This window comes from Meleagris gallopavo, chromosome 7 (genome assembly GCF_905368555.1).
Source record: "Meleagris gallopavo chromosome 7, MGAL_WU_HG_1.1, whole genome shotgun sequence".
Lineage (NCBI taxonomy): Eukaryota > Metazoa > Chordata > Aves > Galliformes > Phasianidae > Meleagris > Meleagris gallopavo.
Genome location: NC_139410.1, coordinates 20585960 through 20608089, shown reverse-complemented (window position 1 = coordinate 20608089; position 22130 = coordinate 20585960). Strand labels below are relative to the sequence as shown.

At 35.9% G+C, this 22130-nt stretch overlaps 1 protein-coding gene across 2 annotated transcripts in view; it reads right to left on the bottom strand.

Moving 5' to 3' along the window:
* DPP4 (dipeptidyl peptidase 4) overlaps positions 1–22130 on the bottom strand; it is a 38199-nt gene that overhangs the window by 7475 nt on the left and 8594 nt on the right. For both annotated transcript variants that reach the window (XM_085227693.1, XM_010713675.4), the window contains 17 exons: positions 20071–20123; positions 19899–19971; positions 18631–18751; positions 18075–18235; positions 16063–16166; positions 13171–13306; positions 12979–13023; positions 10247–10351; positions 10085–10152; positions 9853–9906; positions 9244–9368; positions 8178–8225; positions 7577–7675; positions 5428–5497; positions 3171–3365; positions 2460–2514; positions 987–1086 (listed from right to left, as the gene is read on the bottom strand). In XM_085227693.1, the coding sequence (XP_085083819.1) occupies positions 987–1086; positions 2460–2514; positions 3171–3365; positions 5428–5497; positions 7577–7675; positions 8178–8225; positions 9244–9368; positions 9853–9906; positions 10085–10152; positions 10247–10351; positions 12979–13023; positions 13171–13306; positions 16063–16166; positions 18075–18235; positions 18631–18751; positions 19899–19971; positions 20071–20123 (1612 nt within the window). The remainder of the gene's footprint in view (positions 1–986; positions 1087–2459; positions 2515–3170; positions 3366–5427; positions 5498–7576; positions 7676–8177; positions 8226–9243; positions 9369–9852; positions 9907–10084; positions 10153–10246; positions 10352–12978; positions 13024–13170; positions 13307–16062; positions 16167–18074; positions 18236–18630; positions 18752–19898; positions 19972–20070; positions 20124–22130) is intronic.

Below are 22130 nucleotides of genomic sequence, written 5' to 3'. Positions count from 1 at the left end.
TACTTTCTTTTTTTTTTTTTAATCTAAATATGTACTGCTTAAAATCTATGATATGAAATGTTGCAGAAGCAGAGACTCGGATGGGCTCTATCTTATACATATTCAAAGTTTAATATCTAATTTTCCACAGATTTTTCAGTATGATATCCTATTACTTTTGCAAATTTACTGCTTCATTTTAACCATACAAACCAATGTTTGTTATGTCAACATATTTTAATGTCCATTTGCTTTCTTGTCAGTGTTGCCAATTTTTTGATGCTGAACAAGAGAAATGTTAAAACATTGCCGCACTGTACTAACACATACTGTACTGTTAACTATACATTATTATCTGGGAGGAAGTTCTCTATAAAATCATATTTATAGCCTCGTGTGTCTCACAACCTTATAAACTATAACATGGAAGCTTGTACAGACTTGTCAATTTGTTCAGCTTTTCCTCACATCAAGCTACATGTAAAATTAAATCTGTTATATCCAAGTTTTACATTCTTAAAAGGAAGAAAAAAAGACAAAAGGAATGCAAATTTCATTGTTTTGAGAGAGCAGTTTGCAATGCAAGTTTGATTTTAGGTCTCACAATTCTGTCTTTTTTTTAAAAAAAGTAGCATTTTAAATATACAAAGTATACTCGATACTGGTCTCAGTACCCTCCATACTGGTCTCAGTACCTCAGAACATGTGGCAGCTCAGCAATAAATATGCAGACATATTACAGTATTACTACAAATATAAAAATTCTGCATCATTAAAGGTCATAGTGATTATCTGAAATTGTGGTTGTAACTTTTTAAAAGGGAAATAAGATTTAGGAAACTGGTTTTATTCTGAAATGCAATACCCATGAGTTCATAAAAACAGACCAAATGGCATTTATATGGCATCTAGTAGATAATCAAAGTTCTGCACTATGAGTCAACACTTTGCAGCATGTGCACTGTAAGACATATGGGAATCCTTGTAACAAGGAAGCCATCACATACCATAATATTGCCAACGTGACACAGGGGCAACCGCTATTCCACACTTGAACACGCCGCTTCCAGAGCCAAGCACCATGGAGGTCACATATCCCCCATAAGACTGAGAAGAAAACATTGCTGTTATTTTAGTCGGAAAGAAAAGGATGGGGCCCATCTGCTAAGTGGTTCAGACATTTATAGGATCAGCATTTTTCATATTAATGAATTCCATTCTGAATTTGGGTCAGATCTCACTCAGCCTGCACAGTGTGGGAAACAGACATCAAACAGTGCATGGCAGCTGTGGCTCTGATGAATGAGAGTTTGCTGTGGAAAAGGGGTGCAAACGCCGTTGATCTGTGACTCAGCTTAGAATGACAGTGTTTGGTAGCACTGTAGGCAGCAGCGAAAGACAGGAAACAAGACACTGCTGAACCACTGTGTCCCTCTCCGTGCTGGGGAAGTAGGTGGAAGCAGAGCTGAGGCCTGTAACATGCTTGATGAGTAGTTGTACCAGGGCACCCGAAAATTTACAGCTCCCTCAGAGCAGGCCTACAGCAGCTCACTTACTTCCTCTCCTACAAAGCGTAAGAGCAAGACTGTGACTGGGAGTGAAGGATCTTCTGCTGATTCTGTGGGAGGAACTGTGCAGCAAGGCACTTCTTGCTAGGCACAGAACATTCACAGTCTAGCCCGATACACAGATGAGTAAATATCCGACACACTTGAGCATTCAGGCAGCAAGATACCTAAACAATGTCACCAACCTCTCAAATGACTGCCCTCACTATAGTTTGAAGAGGTTATTTAGGAAAGTGTGCCCACCCACATTCAAAAAGAAGAGTGATTTTTGGATCTCATTTTTGCCTTGAGAACAGATTACAGGCAGATGGAACTGTGGCTTAGTTCAAAGCTCTTAAATGTTTGCTGCAGCTTCAATACTTAAGTCTTCTCAAAGAGATCAGCAACGTAATGCATGTACTTAATAATTAATATAAATATATATATTTTTATTTATAAATATATATATAATATTTTTAATCTTGGAATAATCCAATTAATATCAAGATATATTATTGAATATATTTGGACTTTTTCTTTCAATATTAATATCTGGGCAGCCTGGTCTAGTAGTTGGTAAACCTGCCCATGGCAAGGGGGTTGAAACTAGATGTTCTTTGAGGTCCTTTTCAACCTAGGCCATTCTATGATTCTATGATCTGGTACACAGTAACTTGGCTGTATCTCTTTAAATAGTTCTTAATCCCTCCAGTAGTCTGAACTTCTGTTTCAAAAGCACCTGAATGCAAATGGGGAATGTCTCATGCATACAGGCAACTGCATGACACACTTCATCAGCTCAAGATAATGGACTGTGCTGCTATGCCCAAAGTGCTTCACATTTGATACTCAAGTGCATCACACCCACAGGAGGCAGTACAACAACTAGTTGTTACAATTAAGCAAGCCAGCCAAGCAAATTTGTGTACTTACCCAACCCCAAATAGCTATTCTGTCCTTATCAACAAAGCTCATTTCAGAAAACGTTCTAAAAGCAAACAGAATAATTGAACACTTAATAGATTGTAGGAATCTGCCATGGTGCAGTTGTGTCTAGTTTTCATCTTGCAGGCCTCTTTCTCTTCTGTGAATAAGCATTTCCCACTGCTCAGCAGTGACTCCTTATAACAGCAGATCCTGAGAGGTCTGCAAAAACTCTTAAATCACATCTGCTGACATCTGTATCATTTGCTGGAACTAGGTCTGATAACCAAGTTGTCCCCACCTCTCTGCCGCTTTTTCAATTCCACACATAATTCTGAAAGAATTATTAACTTCCATGAGATTCTTCAATATAAACTAAATGACAAAGATGAACTGTAACATAAAGGGTACCTCAGTGCATACAAGTAAGTCTCAGTTGCAACAGAAAGTTGCAAAAAAGCTTGGAGAAAAACTTTAAACTACAAATTCATTGTTGGTGTGCTTTCCTTAACTAAAGTAACAGATACCATTCCTACAAAACCAGAAATATGGTAAATTTACTATAGCATTAACTCTTCTCTCTTTTTGAGCATAAAATGATGGTTGGCATATAAGTGACACTAAAAAAATGAATGTAGAATTTAGCCATGTTTTAGCCAATAATTTTGAAATAAGCACAGAAAAGAAGGCACAGTTGTTGGCCATTTCACTGTAGCTTACCTGGCTGCTGAAATCTGATCTTCCACTTCATAGGTTCCCAGTCTTCGGTTTATTGCATGCATGATCTCATCTCCCTGGTATCCACTTCCTCTGCCGTCAAAGCTAGCCACAATTATCTGCTCTGTACTGGCAAGGTATGTAGCCCAGTTAATCCGGAAGGCATGATCTACTTTCTGACTACATGGTCCTGCATACCTGCGTGAAAAGACCCATAGCATTCAAGCATTTATTCTCCACAGTCTCTCATATGGCATTTGAAACACAACTTGCACAAGAAGGGGAAACTTTTAAATTAGACAGAACGAACAAGAAAAGTATCACTCTGACTACAATATGCTTTTGAAATTGGAATTTTGTTTTATTGCTTTCTACTTTAATAGGAAGCTTTCATCATTTAAGTGGCTTATCAGAAATCTCACTCAAAAATCTTTCTTGTTTGTGTTGACGTATCAGTCATCTGAGTTTCAGTGATGACTTACCTATTTCTGTTCCATTTACTTACAATTTTTCTGGTTAAAGTCTGAAATAAACAAATAGCCTTCATCTAAGACATGAAAAAGATCTCTCCTGCATTTTTAGTGTTTTATCAGTGAATTAACTGTTACTGTCTAAGCAAGCTATTTTTTTAAGCATGCTGTGAAAAAGGAATAAAATATTGAAAATGTAACTTTTTATTTGAAAGTATTTGGAAGCAGTTGAATTCTACAAAATCAGATTAAGTACCTGCAAGGTGCAATTATGTTCGCATTTGCCTAACCACTGTCCAACAGAAGGCCCAAAGTAAGAGTGGTCTTGTGGCTCTCATGGCTGTATAACCTACTTTTCTCTGTTTTGAAAGCAAAGAAAGGCTATTAGGAATAGTTGACGTCTAACTTTGTTTCTGTACACTCTGAATCCTGCCATTGCTGAAGGGGTTTCTAATACAAAGGTAACTATGAAGCAGAGGTGACCCAGACAGTGGCTCGGGTGTCAGTAAAAAAAAAAAATAGAATCAAAATGAAAAGGAATTTGTACAACAGAAGAACCCTAATGGCTCATTAAAGTGTTCAGTAGGCAAAAACTGTTACAGTGGTCCCAAAGTATATTATATAAAGGTGTATCTAATAGGTAATGATTCTTTTTGTGGAGTAATCTCGTGGTAAACAAAGGAAAAGTAATTTCCAGTTAGAAGAAAACGCACTGCCACAAACAGAAGTGCTTAAGGAAGAGTGGATCAAATAGTACACATTCATTAGCTGTTCAATGTCTTTTTTTATGCCTTGTTTTTCAGAATAGGAAGAACTCCTTACCAACAAGGGTGTATTTCTCTAGTAAAAATTAATTCAAGTGGAAAAAAGGTGTTCATTTCTTCTGCTTGTTTTCAATAAGAACAAAATCCACTCAGAATAACTACCCATACAGAATAGTTCTAATGTAATGCTGATCCCAATTTTAAAAAACCTTTATGTTTATTTCAGCAATTTCTAAGTAGAATAACAGAATCTGGTTATTTGTTCATCTGAAGAGAATACAAATAACTCTCACATCTTAAATCCAGAATATTAGGTCTTAAATCAGGAAAATTGGGTCTCCTTTTCTGAGGAGATTAAGGTCTTTAAAAAAAAAAAAAAAAAGCAGCTTTAAAAAAAACTTTCAAAAAAAAAAACTTTTATAAAAAAAATTTCTTTCAACTTTTTTTTTGTTAAATGAAGGATAAGCAAACTGAGCTAAACTAACTTTGTGTTGGCAGTTTACCAGCCTGATTTTTTTGACCAGACATGGCTTATCTCACTTTCTTCTCTCATCCCTTAAAATAGGTAAGTGGCAAGACTGGCATTTGAACAAAATGCAGAAGGCAGATACAATGGATATTTTTGCAAAATGAGACAACGCTCAAAACAGTCAAATATCACAGATACATGGCTTATTCAAGGTTTCATTTTGAAATGTAGTTTCATTGAAAATATTCCTAAAGAATTAAGAGCAGAGAACATAGCAAGTTAACACTAACATCCTAGCTTTTAAATAAGATACAGATTATATCTGCTTCGCTGCCAGTCACAAAATATGCTCTTATTAAGCACAGCATCATCTTATGGCACAGAAATTTATCACAAATTGGGATACATCCCTTATTTTCATTCTCTATTAAAAATCCTTCAAGAAGTAATTAGAAAACGCATCAGTACGCATTCAAGCTTCCCGATCTTATTAAGAGGATTTGAATTACATGAAGGCGATTATTAACACAACATTCCCACATAAGTTGAAGACTTACACTTCAAGGAGCAAAGGGTACTTCTTTGACGAATCCAAATGGGGAGGCAATATCATTTGATACCAGAGGTCTAAAAGGGAAGCGAGTGACTTTGGTCAGTGCTCCAGTAAAATAACTTGACATACATTTCAATTCATATAAGGGCACATTCGAATCACTCCCTTAAAAAGTAGCTTCATCTGAACTGTACTAACATACACAAGTAAAGGTTTCCAATTAAGCAAACAAATATATAGAGCAAAGTTAGAAGAAAGTTTGAAACTAGAATGCCTAAAATAATACAATCTGTGGCATCAGCATGCTTTCCTTTAACATTATCCTACATTATAAAAACATTACTGTAGAACTAGGTAAGTATCTGCAGAGGGAATACTACAACAAACTCAAAAATATTTCAATACTCAAGTTTCTCTCCCAACACTAAAATAAGAAATTCTAAATACTATCAACCTACCATGTAGGCTTTACAGAGCAGTTTGTAAAGCATCACAGAAACATACCCAAGTATCTATTGTTTCCTCAAGCAACATTGTTCTGGATCTATCCATGTAGTTGGATACAGAACAGAAGTTGTCAGAGAGCTAGGAGAATATTTGAAATGCAGACAACATAAGTTTTGCAAACCAACTGGTTTTACCATTCACTCATTAATTTAAAAAAAAAAAATGGATACTGTAAAGGAAGCATGAAGCAATTATAATGGACTGCACTGCAGTAATGATTAGAGTGTATTACAGTATTGCAGCAATCTGTCCAGACAGGAAAATCAATACATTAAAACCAGTGAAAAATACTAAGCCTTAATTGAACATTTAAAAATACAATTTTTTCTTTATTTTGCATCATCTATGTACTCTTGCAGTCATAGGAGTCAATTTCTTTGATAAGTACATTGTACATAAGTACAAGTAATACACTGATTTGCAAGTGGTCTTGGAACTTGAATTAGGACAACAGAAATGAATTTATTTATCCTATTTGTGACATTAAAAATAGAATCCCCTTACCCAGAAGTTTTTACCCTGATGAGATGAAGTAGTAAGAACAAAGAAGAATAAAAAGATGAATACACAACTGATAGCATGAAGAACATCTTTAAACCTCCATCTTTCCTGGAAGATTTCATCTTTAGCCCTATTAAAAATGTGACTAAAATAAAAGACAGAAAACACAAAGATAAAGACTGTTATTAAACAAGGTAACAGTGGAAGGAGGGAGACATCTAAAAGAACAGGTTACAGAGACTGAGAGAAATCAATGCAGCATGTGAAATAAAATTTAAGAATATTCATTTTATCAAGAGGAAGCCTGTCACAAATAGAAAAGCTAGTAGCAAAGGCTTGAGCAAAACCAGTTCAGACAGAATGGCAATGTTAGACCTGGTACCTATCTGATGTTCCTCAAACTAGGAAGTTTCTAAGGAATTATCTGTACCTGGATGTGCAGATTCAAATAAGCACTATGAGCAAAGCATTACCAGTTCATTTTCTAATATTTTGTACAGTTTATGTAGTCTTGAGCATAAACATGCTTTTAGCAATGTGGCTATTCAACTGAAATATCCCCTACAGAAGGTCAAAGCTAATCTTGAAGCGTTTTTTGATTTGCAAGCTTTCCCATTTAAGTTAGAAAATTTTTCAATAATAATTGTATGTCACCTGCCACCTGCTCTCTCCAACCAAAGAAATTTATGTCTGTAAATTAAGACCGGCTTGAATTTAGAATTTAAGGTAACGTGCTTACGAATGTTGTGCCTGCTCCACCTCACTTTTTTCCTTTTTTTCCCCTCCAATTTGTAGGTAGAGCCTTCTACTATTTTTCAGGTAAATATCAAGGAAAAATGGAGCAAATTGATATCATTATGAAAACTTAAAGACATCACACTATGGAAAAAGAGTATTTTAGGTCAGAATGCTTGTGTATTTCAGCAAATATATATACACATATACACATACACACACACACACACAGACATACATACACACACACACACACACACACACACACGTAATATATTTTTCTTGTTTCTAAGCACCAAATAACTGCAAACATATCCTCTACACTCATCTCTTTTGTCATGCTCTTTTAACAGAAGACCTTGAAGGACTTAGCAAAGTGGAGAAGAAAAGTAAAATGTTTTTGAACTTACTGTATCCTCCTACAGTAATGGAGCCAAGTTTTTTTGAAGGCATTTGAATATCTTTCAGTGAATTTTCCAGGTCAGTATTATTTTCCAAGTACCTGAGGACTAAATAACAGTTCATAAGTGTCAAACCTGAAACACTATTTTCAAATCCATTACTCTCTGAATATGAATCACTTTGAAAAGACAACCTGAGAAGATGGCCACCCACTTGATAGTCTCAGTATACTGCAGTTTTTGTTTTTTCTCTTATAGTCAATGCTTCTGGCATAGTTTTTCCTCAGTAATTTAGAAACCAGAATGCCAGCTTCCACATTTTCCATCTAACTGCATTTTCATAAAACCCAAGCAATTGTCCACTAAATAAGACATAGATTACTTACTGTTTTTTAGCATAGTGTAAGATAATATTAAATAAAGTATTAATAGCTGCAAGCTGAACTGCTTATTTTATCCTCGTGGTTAACTATAATAGAGAAATAAAGGATAAATTTAATTTCAGATAAAACTGACTTTTAAATTATTATTCTAGGCAATGAGAATTAAAATAAATTTACAGTGCATGTTCCTGGTTTAACAGAAATTATATTTTAAGACAGTTTAGTACCTTGATCATCACTACTTCTGTGCAGAGTAGCCAAGGGCAGGCCAGGACCTGTTGACAGAGCACAAAACCTTCATGTTTGCATGCTGTCTCAGAAAACAACTCTGAAAAAGTAATTGGAATTGGGTGAATCACAAAGGCTCAGAGTTTGTTTTCATCCATTCTGCGCATTAATAGGGCCCAAACTGAAGCTGAAGCATCATATTCAAATTGTCTTGCAGGCAAACTACATGACTGTGAGGTACATGCTTTTCAAGTTAAGTGAAATCTTAGAAATACTTTTATTTTTCCCCACCCTGTGATTCATTTATCCTTTATATCTAGTGCTTATAGGTCAGCCTGCAGTCCGAATGCTTAACATATGACTACATAATCATATACAGTGGATTCTTTAAACAGTGCTACCTATCTTAATTTTATTCCCACATAGGGCACTTCTCTTTTCCTAGCCGAGTGCCTGTCGTTCCCAGAGCCTACAGATCTCTTCTACTGATAGAGCTCCCCATGCACAGTACGTTCCCTTAGACAGCACAACTGTATGTAGTGGTCTACAGGAACAGCCCAGAAAAAAGAAGCAAGTCCTCCTACAGGGCCTTAGCAATGATTTCCTTCAAACACCTCATCAGCAGAGAAATTTCTCTATTCTTTCTGGCCTCAAAGTAAGGTACTACCTCCACTTTGTCACGTATGTGATGAAGGAATTTTAATCCATAAGATATGGTGTTACTGTTCTTTTAACTTGCTCTAAAGAAACTGCAGTTCGCTACAACTTTTCGCATATTACAAATGGCATCTAATTATGTGGGTAGCTCCTGAGGATAATCAGGTTTGCATACAGAACAGGAATGTTTGCTGCCCATTTCAGGTCCATTAGTGGATAGGACTATAATTTATAACCTTGTAATTCTATTGAGGTGCTTTTAAGCCTAGAAGGAAGTATGTTTTTCCACTGCCAATGCCAACACATAAGGCTGTTATGCAGTGCCGATCAAGATCTTGACAGGGTGAACTTCCCCACCCAACTAAACAGTGAGTCATACTTATGTCAGTTAATTCCAGATGTACTCACCAAGACAATTTAGCTGATAATACTGTGCATCTTTGCTGAAGGAAGCAGAATAATACTGGCATCTTTCTTGATTCAAATCACAGCTAACGCACTGAGTAGATTTTGGACTGCTTTCCAAGAGCATTCTGCAAAGTAGATGAGCTTAATTTCAGAGATGAAAGATTATTATTAAAAAAAAACAACCAACCAACCAAAAACAAAACAAAACAAAAAAAAAAACAACCATGGAGCAGAAGTATATTCTTTTAAATAAGATGACCAAATAAAATTTGATTAAATTCAAGAGTAAAGCTCTTATTGACTTAAATAGCAAAGCAGGGAGATTCAAAATTTTTAATTTCAGTTAATACTGGAATTATCATCACAGCAAAAGTAAAAGCATGAGAGGTTTTCTTCAGGGGCAACTTGCTTGTTTCTTTATAACTAAGATTACAGAAAAATACTATAGTTTTTTGAAGTTTAAATACTGTATTGATTTTAATTAAATATCCTATTAACGGAGGTACTTTGGATTATGAACAGCCTAATCTTTGACATAGAAATTTTAAGAGAAAGTATTACGTTTTCATTAGTAGATATTTTACTCATAGTGCAGAACAAATTTCTTACTTGTAAAGATTCCTTCCGCCTGGCATCTCACCATTTTGATTACTAATATAATACCTAGAAAAACAAAGCATACTGGTTTTGATGAAGTACTTCCAATACAATACAATATTTAAAGGATTATCTTACATGTTTAGATCAGATTTTTAATAAATTAAAAGGCTCCTTTTCCTTGTTCTCTCTCCTGGTCTGTTAAGACACTGCTAGGAGGCAATAGCTTAATTATGATACTTACAGAAAATTTTTGGTTACAGCTGCTATGCTGATTACTTCCCACTTTCCTTCAGTAATAGGTACTGGAGCCTGGAGAGGAGAAAAAGGCAAGGTGAAAAACAGAATGTGAGGCTTCTTGACCACCAGGAGAAAAAAAGTCAGCAGTTATTGTCCTATAACTTACCTCTGTGCCATTTACGTAATGGATGTGCTTGTAACCTTCTGTGTTGCTGAAGACTTTGTAGTAGGTAGCATTGTCTGGGGCAAAATAAGGGACAGATGGCTGAAACTTGAACACAAGAAAGCATCTATTAAAGCAAACAACAAAACTCCAAAGCAAAAGTTTTGATAAGTTTAGTTTTTGATATCTCTAAACAGAAGCTTCTATACTTTAAACAATATTTCACTGGGATATTTTGCCTACTGACAGGCAGAACTTGCAGCCACTACTCTAGAAGTGAACCCACTCAAAATATCTCATTGTTCCTAAAGGGGGCAGAACTTCTTGAGTGCTAGCCCTCTGGTAATGATAAATGCCTTTCCTTATCTCATTTGAATTTGAATTTCTGTAAGTGTTCCTAGTTTCCTATAATTTTATGAAATGATATATGCATCTACCTTTAAGGTAACTGCTTTATTCTGCCATAGGTTATGACCATGGTTTGGACAATGTAAATATTGAAAGCATTTTCTTTGAATTCCCTATTATAAAACACACAGTTGTGAACAAATCTTTGAAAGAAAACAAGCTGCTTTTCTAGAGAAATTTTACTAGTAAGTAGGTCATTATGAGATGTCTCATAAAACCTAACTGGAATGTTACGTTCATGAAGGAATATCCAAGTAGTTATCAATTGGGAGTGATAGAAACAAATGGGTCCTTCTATAGCACATATTTTGGATTGCTGCACATGGTAGAGAGAAAAACACAGAGAAATGAGCAAATGAAGTAGAAGTTATTCCTGACGACGTATCAAAAGCATTAACATTTACCCAAAAGACACAGCATGATCTGAGGTATTATACCTGTTTTGTAAATGAAAAGTGAAACTGAAAGTTAAACTAACTTGCTTCCAGTCATTAAATAAGCCATGACAGAACTTAATCTCCTTCACTCACATGCTCCAGCTAATTGTACCCTCTTTGCTAGTAATATTTTTGCACAAAACGTCCAGACACATTTTTCTAGCTTGTCCCTTATCAGTCTTGCTTTTTCAAAGTGTGACTTTTTGTCAGCTCAACTGGCAGGTTCATGACCTGGATGTCTTATTGCAGTAACACAGGCTGTGAAGTTTGGAGCATTCTTATATTAAGAACAATTTCATCTCTACATTCAGAAAAAATAAAAATAGGAAAAAAACCCCAATGAATACACTCAAAAAGAGAAGTATATGTTTTATGCACATATATATAATTTTATGTAAGCTTGTACATAGAACATATGAAATATATATATGTGTATATACATACATATATAGAATCACATACATGTTTTTCTTTTATATATTTAGAAATATGCCTTATTAGCCAAACATCATTTTATCATCCGTAAGCAGAGGACTAAGAGGGTATAAAGATAGCTTTCTTATCCCCTCTTCAATCATCCCTACCTTCCGCTCCCTTCTCTAATCCAAAAACCATACAGTGAAATCTTATTTTCCTTCCAACAGCTTCTAAGATGTGGGTTGTCTCTTTAAAAGAAACAAAAAAACCAACAACCTAGTTTAATGGCACAGACTCGCATTTTGCCCTCTCATTTTGCACAACTGTTTACAAAGTCTGCAGCTTGATCATCACATTGTCTAATTGTGAAGCCTTTGCTGCAGAGAAGCAAAATGTGTCAGCGCTAAGGCCTTCCTTTCCATATCAAATTTGACAGCAGGTGGGTTGATCTCTCATCTTCATACTGTGGATGATTTCATCCCTGCTGTTGCCTCCCTCTTTGCATTTCTTTAAACTTTCATTTTTGACTTCAAAAGTGAATTAGTGACTAAAGCATAATCAGTGTGTGGAAAATGCGGGAGTGGAAAGTGTACTCTGTGTTCTCATAAAAACTCTGAAACTCATTTCTCCCTCCAAGTCTGAACTTTTGCATCTCTGCTTCACTTCCCCCAGATCTTCTGTGTAGTTCATTAGGTGCCTACTCTTTACCATGAACAAAAGTATTGAGAGGCAGCTTGGAAAACATCATCCAAATAGTAGCGATTGGTCTGGCAGAAACGTATGAAAATTTTAACCTGGTCAGTTATAAGCATCTTGTCCTTAGTTCTCTCCAGTGGATATTATGGGTGGGGGAAAAATATAAATTAATAATAAAAAAAAAAACTAAAGGGTACCTGAAGTGGGAAACAAACAAACAAACAAACCAGGGAGAATTTGAAAGACTATAATCGACTCCTATCCTCTACATCTCTCCTTCATTTCAGTTTGAAGGGTATAGGACACATTTCTTAATGTTTTATTCCCTAGATCATTCTGGAGGTGGCAAGAAGACTGGAGAGCAGCCAAACCAGCATAGCTGACAGCTCTTCCCGTACAAAGGGAATTCTGAATCCTGACTCCCGCGCTCTCCTACCTACTGCTACCTAAGCAATAGGTCAGAATTAAAAAGAAGCCTGGAATAAGTGCTCTGCTTTTTGGCAAGCTGAAAGTGATGCACATGTCATAGAGGATGTGGGCTCCAGCCCACACTGTCAGCCCAGCCTGGGGAGTTCAGAAAGCAATATTCACATAGTTTAAAACTGGGAGTGAGGATTTGTGCAACTCCACTTGAGATATTTTTCCTTTATATACAAACTGCAGTGAGTGAATGGATCAGCCTTGCACACAAGAGCATTGCAACTGGTAAGCAGCTCATAAGAAAATTTCTTAATTATCAGTGTCATTTAACATGTTGCAGTTTTAGAAATCACTCACTCTGCCAATCCAGCCAGTTGTACTTTCTTCCGTAAGTTGTTTTTCCTAAGAAAGATAAAATAAACATAATTGTTGTGGGATTTTGTTTTATATCAGCCTATGTTTATACAAAGATAAATAATACAGAGATACTCTACTACTATCCAGTCTCATTTATCGAACACTGTGACTCTTCCACTTCAGTTTTCTTACCTGTGGACACATCCAGTTTCCAGTTGCACTTTCAAAATCACAGATGGTGAGGACTGAAAAATTCTGAATTCTTCTGAGCCACTGCAGACAGATCCTTTCATCTGTTACCCAAGTTACAACGCTCAAATAATGATCACTGAAACCAGCAGTAGCATTAGGTATTTAAAATCCCTTTCTGTAATAATATACTATACAACAGCATTCAGCAAATTCAGTGAATGAGACTAATTTGACTATTTTCATTTCAATGCACTCTTTTAAGGACAACCACTGATGCAAATCTAATTGTGGCTTTTTGTTGTTGATTGTTTTTGCTACTAGAAGATCCATTGGTTATTTCATTCATAAAGAATTCACGATAAAAAATTCACAATAAAGAATTATATAGTTTTACACACCCACTTCCAGGAAGACTGCAATTAAATTCTAGTAGCCAGATCACTATCCTCTAATGCATGAAATACTAGCTACTCCAGACTGTCCCTACATGGTCTTTAAATGTACTGCATGCAACTAGAGGAAATTCTTAAGTTTTATGAGTCTTATATTTTGGAATCGTTTCTTTTGATACATGAAGTTGACTGCTGCTAAGCAATTTGAGTGATACACTTTTTTGTTCAATGTAGTACTTACTTCTATTAGATAGAATGGAGGGAGAGATCATACCAACAACAAATATTACTATTTGAGTGTTTACTTTCATGCTTAGAATACCAATGAGTTGACATGGAGAACTAAAGTTTCCAAAAAATAAATATTAGTTTTTCTAGAATATTCTTGTGTTCATTTTTTTTTTTTTAAACAAAGCACCGCATAAAATTTAGTAATTTTTTTTTTTTTTACCATTTTGATTTGTTTCATTCCTTTTTTCCCTTAATTTAGATCTCTCCTATCTCCTAGAAGCCTTATGAACTAAAATAAAATAAACCTCCCCTCCAAGGCAAGTACACATTTTTAACTAAAATTTGCACATTTGACTTAGTTCCAAGTTCATGTTCCCTTTTTCCCTAAGTTAGTTAACAAAAATGTGTGGGAGTTTTGTCAGAGTGAGTATATATTCATAATCATAAAATGGAGGAAAAGAGACAAGAGAAAAAGACAGAAAGAAAGAAAGAAGGAAAGAAGACTACAATTACTGCAGATGGATTAAAAATATATGCTAACTGGTTACCAGCCTTTTTCAGGTTTATTTCCAGATTTCAGTTCAGAAATCACATTGTAAAAAGGTAGATCCTTACATTTATATTTTACTGGGAATTGGGTACAATGTTGAACACCACTGCTGTCACTGGCTTCAATGAAAACAGACCATTAATGTTACGAAACATCTCTGCAAGAGCATGTTGCATGTTTGGTTAAAAATAAACAGTGGTTTTTCTTGTTTCTGCAAGAGGGGAATTAGTCCCACAGTTTTTGTTCCTTCAAAGTAAGATAAGTTAACAATTTCAGATGGTATAGATCATCCAGTCAGACAGGATGAATAGTACAGGGGAAGAAAAAAAAAAAAAAAAAAAAAAAAAAAAAAGGGAGAACATTTATAGTCTAACAAAAACATTTACAAAAGTTTATGACAGATAGAGAATACACCTTCAGTTCTCAACAACTTGTGAAAAGTAAATTAATTTGAAATTAACTCAAAACATACATTATAGCAATTCTGCATTGCCCTTTATCATATGTTGCTTAGAAAGGATATTCCTGCAATTACTATCCAGAATCCTCTACTCTGAGAACTTCTCATTTTTTTGGGTAAACCATTTTCGACAAGAAGCATCCATTGCCTTCATCCTCCTATTAACCAGCAAGAGCCCCCAGTGCCCAGGAAGATAAAAGTGGCATCTGAATGTTGCATAGGCTTCATGCTGGCCATTCTCACGCAAAATCAGTAACAAGTTTTGTATACCATACTAAAGTAGCAGATCAGGGCCATTCTAGATCTGGGGAGATTTCCTTAGAAAATAAAGTGATAAAGATCAAAATCCATAAAAACTTCTTTAACTCAGGTAACGCAGAGATGTTATACTGTTGTGAGGACAGATATGGAATACCATCAAAATTCCAACCTTTTAGGTCTTCCCTTACAAAATGCAGTTCTGTGCACAAGCTGACAGACCTGTTTTGCTTTTTTTCTGAAGTTTATCAGTATAACCTGTGCATTCATACCCAACATCTTCCAAAGTACAAAACTCTAAAAAATAAATAAATAAAGTTGCTACAATAGTGTTAAAATAGGAAAAACAAACAACAAAAAACAAAGCAAAAATACCAAACCGACAAGATCTAGGATACCAAATTCTGTATGCACACATTTTAAATCCATTTAGTTGCTCTTTACAGAATACGTTTATATCATGTTGTGCATTTCCAGTGGCATTTTGAGAATTACAATTTTTCAATTAACTTTGAGAAGTGCTGGTTTTCACTGTATTTCCAAAGAAAACAAACATTTTAAGTATAAATCAGAAGACAACCATGATACCTTGCCTTAGCAAGGAGTCTGCTTCCAATGAAATTAAGTCTTCACTTTCCATTAAGGTTTTTTTTTTTCCTTCTTCTTCTTCCCAGTGAATTGGAATACATACATTTTAATTTGATTATACCAAAACTTGCTCATATTAAAGTTGTACTGTGAAATGACTTCACCATAGTTAGACTCCACTGAGTGTGATGAGCCAAGAACTTGTCACATTCTGAATATAACATACATGGAATATGCTATCTATATATAATCACTAGGAGGATAATCTCTGAGCAGATTTTCTCTGGTAAATCTTGTTGCTACCAGAGCTGCTTGACTTGGTAAAAGGACAACATATACAGCAGGTAGAGTGGTCACACACAAAAGCTCCTCACTCTCACCAAAAGACACAAACATTTAATCCATTTTCTTACCCTGATTTTATTTCTGCAGGTGGAGAAATTTCAGTAGTGTTAAAATCAGGAAGCATTTGGATATCCACGATGAAGAATTGCACTGTTGGATTTTTAGCTCCTGCCTAAAATAAAATGTTTCATTGTAATTTCAAAGAAAGAATATTCCTGGGGAAAAAAAAAAAAAAAAAAAAAAAAAAAAAAAGACTGAAATGGTAGATGAAGAAATCACTACAGTCAGGTAGAACCAGCTACCTTCAGACACATGAGAAGACAAGTTCCTAAATGCAGTTCTTAAGATTCATACATAAATTACCTTTAAAAAAGTGTTAGCTTTTTGTTATTTCTAGATATGAAAGGCAACACGTATAAACATCCATAGGCTTTCCTCTACCCACAGCAGTATTTGACCATATCTTGTCTCAGATGCTACACAGTATCTAGGAGTGAATCAAATACAATGCTAACAGAGAGAAAAATGATTCTTCATGAAAACTAACACTTTGCCTTAACTGATTGTATAACAGTTGCCTATAATGTAATCAAAGCTGTGGCTGCCGCGCGGACCCCATTTTTTTATGTAGCACTGATAGGTACTAATAGCAAAATTACTATGTCACAAAGGACTTCTCTAGATCTAGAAATTGAATCTAGCCAGCTAAATCCTCATAGTAACAGTTAAGTAGCTGTAGCTCACCATCTCCAGAAAAAAAAAAAAAATACTCCAAACAGGAAGGGTCTGTAATAAAAGGTGCTATTTAAATTGGACGTTCACTCCACACCTGCTACACCTATGCATCTTCACAGGTGGCACACTCAGGGCACAGTCCCTGAGCTTACTGCAGCGAGCCCAGCTGCTTACTGTGACCACCAGTGAGATCCTGTGCCAGAGCCTCCAAGAAGATAGGCAAAGGCAATCTGATCATGGAGATCAGGGAAGGGTAGTGGGTGACCTAGCACAGCTGCTGCAAAGAAAGCTGAATTCAGCACAAAGGGGACTGGATGTTGGCTTTTGCTCCAGGTAAGCAGCTTTGTCAGTTGCAGTCAGCTGGCTCTACCAGTTGTTCTGCCCCAGCTAATCAAGAATACAAGCATTTTCCTGAGCTGGCCAGACCAGCATAGGGGGCAGATACATGTGTCTGTCCAACACAGAATATAAAAACCAAAACAGTGAACAAAAAGATAGGCTTAAACTGGTGTCAGACTACATATTACTTGAAGGCAAATGGGGATGACCAGCATTCCAGCAGTGAACTTTTTATAAAGACCCATAAGAATCCCCTTTATATTGTGATTCAGAGGTACAGTGCAATTGTTGTACTCAAAGTGTAATTTGTACTTGTACTGAGTACTATTGCTGTATCACTCTACTAAGTCAAAATCACAGGTAGATTCAAATAACTTCAATAGCTAAATCTAGGGAAAATGTGGAATAAACATTTAATACTCCCTATGTGGAATGTCTGAAAGGACCTGCTGGCAGCATGCTGTTTTCTGACATTCACACCATTTATCCCAGTGCCAACAGTGCCATGAGCAGTGGGCACGCAGTCATGTGGAGGGAAGAAGGATCTGCATGCACTGAAGTTCTCACTAGCAGCAAAAACTGAAAGAGCTTTGGGTGGACAAAGGAATTATGTCAGTGTTTTCTTCCCCTTCCCAACATAGGAAGGGGAATTACTAAGAATTACTTCATTGTTTGAAGAAGATTCCATTTACACAAGCACAGTACAGTGCACAAGCCTAACACATTGTGTGTATGCCAAATGCTTTTACTGAAGAGCTCTTTTTATCTCAACATCTACTTGTCACCTCTCAAAACTTCTGTGATGAAAAAGAAAAACTTTTTTCTTTCCTTTCCCCTAGAGATAATAAATACTTTAACATTGCCAGATGCTGTTGATTTCAGAAAGAGTAATCACAGCAAGCTGTTGAGGAGAGACAGACAATATTTTCATTAGCAGAAACTGATTAAATGAGACTACTCCCTTAATGAAACTGCAGAACAACCATGTTAAATAAATAACACAGACCTTGGGATAAGGGATTCTAATGGTCTTAGGATACTGCAAGGTGTCTTCAGAATAAAAGGAATACTCTATAACAGGAACTTCTGTATCATTAAATGCTGCATATGCCACAAAGTTGCCATTTGGAGACCACCACAGAGCAGAATGGCTGCCAAACATTTCCTCTGAAAGAGATGCAGAAGTATTTAAGTTATAATTGATAAATTGGCTCTTATATCTGATATCTTATATTCTTATTAGATTTTTAATAAGATTTTTTTTTTTTAATTGAAGTTAATATACCAAAGCAGAGACTGCTTACTGGAGTTCTGAAATGAGAGAAAGATTGGTGCTCATGATCTATCATATGAAGCTAAAACTAATTTCTGTTCCTAGATACCTACCCTGACCAGGCATAAAGCCCAGATAAGGATAAATACTTCTACTAAAAATGCAGATCTGCATTAATTTTGAATTTTTCAGTACAAGAAATTGGATAAAACAATTTTAATAAAATTGATATAAACCCCCCCAAATTTTTACATTAAAATGCAAAGAAAAATGTGCTTGATGTACTTACCTTCATAAACCCAATCTGGTATTCCATTGAAAATTTTATTTTCTTCTCCATTGCTAGTGATTTGCACAGGTGCTGCTGTTGGTGAAGCTTTTATATAAATATTATTATTCCAGACATATGCCTGCAAAATATTATTATGATGACTATTAGTGTAAACCCTACTTCCTCTCTGTGCCACATTTAATGACCTATTTACATTTACTACTGATGATAAAAATTTCCTTTAAATTTTCATTTGTCCAAACTTCATTGATACTCAAACATGAATTGCTAGTACAAATCAAGAGTAACAAACTGAATTTAAGCTGAGATGCCAAAAAAAAAAGAGAAAAAAAGAAAAGAAGAAAAAAAAATCCATCCTTCAGAACAGTTGTTTTAAATGGCATTATTATTGCATCAAGATAACCTTGCCATTAATTTTCCTTTGAAATACAAGTTTATTTTAGGAGTTTGTTGTTGTTGTTGTTGTTATTTTGTTTTTTTTCTATACTCATTTGTCCCTCAAAGAAAATTGAGAATATTTTCTTAAAACTTTGATAAAATTCTTGATGTTGCTAACGGATCTCCAAAGATAATGTATTTCTGAGTAAAATGTCTTTGTTGTTGGTTTTTTTTTTTTTCCCCTTACTGACTGAATAGCACAGTTTTATTCCAGAGCTTCTCTCTGAGATGCAGCAATTTCTTTTCAACATCCTTTGCCTCTGTTGCTGGACTCCATAATCCATGACAAGGAATAAGAATACCTAAACACCACATACTACTGTGATTGCTCTTTAGTTCAGATCCAAAACAGCCTTGCAAACACAGTAGCTATCAAAGCTGTCATGGATTAGGGAGGAGAAAAGGAAAATAAGAACAATGTGAAAAAGTACACAAGATGATTTTCATCCTCTAATCCCTTTTAAATTCATCCTTAAATAAAAAACTTCATTGTTCTTACTAAAAGATAAAAACCACAGTGGTGAATGTGTAGACAGCTGTAATGATACTACCTTTGAAAGAGATGAGCTACTCTTTGCTACTGTAACAATACTGAGTTCCTGTGCAAAATACTGGGACCATACTGCTTTCAGGAATGTCTTTTCAGCAAAGAACAGAACATGACACATAGAGGAACGTTTGAGTATTTCCAGTAGCCATTTTGGAAACTAGTTCAGGTATTTTACCTGGAAGTAGGAAAGCCCCCAAGCCCCTAGGACATAGTTAATGTGAGTTTCTCTGTCATGGCTACAGAAGTGGCTGTGTAAGTTTAGATTATCTTGACTTACCAGTTTGTGACCGACGGGTGACCAGGATATATATTGCGTGTCATTAGGTAGTAGTGCATCATCTAAGATGGAGCTGGAGATAAAGAAACAAGATACAACTAAGACAAATCAGTAAAATGCCACTTCATTGCAAAATACTATTAAAATTACATCTTGTGCAAAATTTACTGACCTTGCATTGAAATCATAGATGTGATATGAAGCTGTGTAGGAATGCCTCCACAACTGCAAGAAAATTAGTGTAATATTAAGAAAAATGTCAACCGGACCCAAATCTCTTACAGCTTCAATTACCTCTGAAACTTCGGAAATCCTCCTCATGCTTTTGCTTGAGATAGATGTAACACAATGAACCTACAAGGGCAGTAATTCTCTATATGGTTTAAAGGAAAACTGAAGAAACACTGTCTTCTGTAGTCATCACTTAGTTACTATGACAGAAGCCACTAACTGATCAAGGACAGAGATAGAGGCCAGAGATTCTGCAGATTTTCAGAAATCCTTGAAACTTTATGGCAAGACTGTCACAGCTATGTACAGTTAATCCTCCTCCTTCTGCCTCACTGGCACAACTGTTTTCTGCTTCCTTTTCCATGGTGTATTATTTAACTTGGCATTCTATTTTTCAGTAGTGCTCTCAAGATCCAGCACTGTTTCTGTAGCAGTTCCTCTAGTTCCAGGATTCATATTCTCATCCATATTGTCACAGAAATAAAACTTATTTCTCAGAAACCTTCCTCTTGAAGCCTATGCCATTGTGGGCATTTACTGAGAGAAAGATGTCATTTAGATGTGCTCACCGTGAGGAGCTGAATAAGTTTGTTTTAACCTATGGTGTTGATATGCTACAACAGTGTTACCTTCTATGGTAGTTCTTGAAGATTTGTATGAAGATATGAGGATATAAAACAATATCTTAGTACTACACAACCAGATGGCTATTATATAAGAAGCGTCCACATCTTCGTGATTCATTTTGTTACTCTGTTTTCTTGTGATTAAGATTAATAACAACATAACTTTCAATCATACTACTATATAAAGGTTAAAAGACTGTTTCAGCATTAAAGTAAAGTTAAATCTTATGACTACAGCAAATAGAATAGCATAGAATAATTAATCACAAGTGGAGGGGATGTCTAGGGTAGCTGGAAAAGTATTAGACTTTTGATTACCGCTACTATTGCAGCAAAAAAAATCAATTCTGAACAATTTAGAAAGACAGAAAGTAAATGGCCTAGCTGCACCCAGCAAAGAAGCTGAAACTGTAGAGAAGTGGTGACTGACTTGTGGTGACTGGACTGCAGTTGGAACACCGTGACAGGTGTTCTTGGATTGCATTGCCAGAACACGTAGAGGGAGCTCAGTAACATAGCCTTTGTAAAAGGCTCTATGTACAAATACTCAAACAAAATATGCAGATATCTCTGGTAATAAAAAGGAATAAACAACAATGAAATTACTAGTTCCTCAGTGCACACACTGCAGGACAAGTTATCACCTCCATTAGCTTCCTGTTCTCTCCCCTGGAGGCACACAGGGCCAGGGGTTCTTGCTAACTTACACACATGTGAGTTGATCTTTGTTACTTTATTCAGCACCAAGCCAAGACGATACACTTACGCTGGGGGTTTTTCGCATACTTGCTGAGAGCAGCAAACAAGGACACCTGAGCCCACACCATGTGCAAGAGGACAGCCTGTAACCACGCTGGACTTTTTATTCGCCTCAGTTTTCAAGTCCTGTGTACTAAAACTTCAGGCTGCTGCTACATTGCTGTTAATGTAACTCGCTCATACATACATACATACATAACACATATATACAAGCATATGCACACATCTGTTCTCACCCACACAACCCCTTGGATGTCATACCCATCTACTCTTCTAGTTTACCTTTCCGGGTTAACCCTCCAGCTTCACTCCCCTTGTAGTATCTTTCCAAACACTAAGTTTTTATTTGGCTTCTTCATTCAGTCATAGAATTATAGAATACCCTTCTATAACATAGATGCCCTTCTCTTGTAGTTTGCAAGCCTGATGCCTCCACTCAAATCACAGTAATCTTTCCTCCTCCTCCTCTTTCTCCTGTCTGTTAAGACTTCAGTGTTACTATACAGATATCCATCTTATTCTTCTAAACAATTCTCTCAAACTCTGTCAGCCTCTGCAACCTCTACTTGCAACAGCATCTTCTTGCTCAGTTATTTCCAAACCTTTATTAATTCTC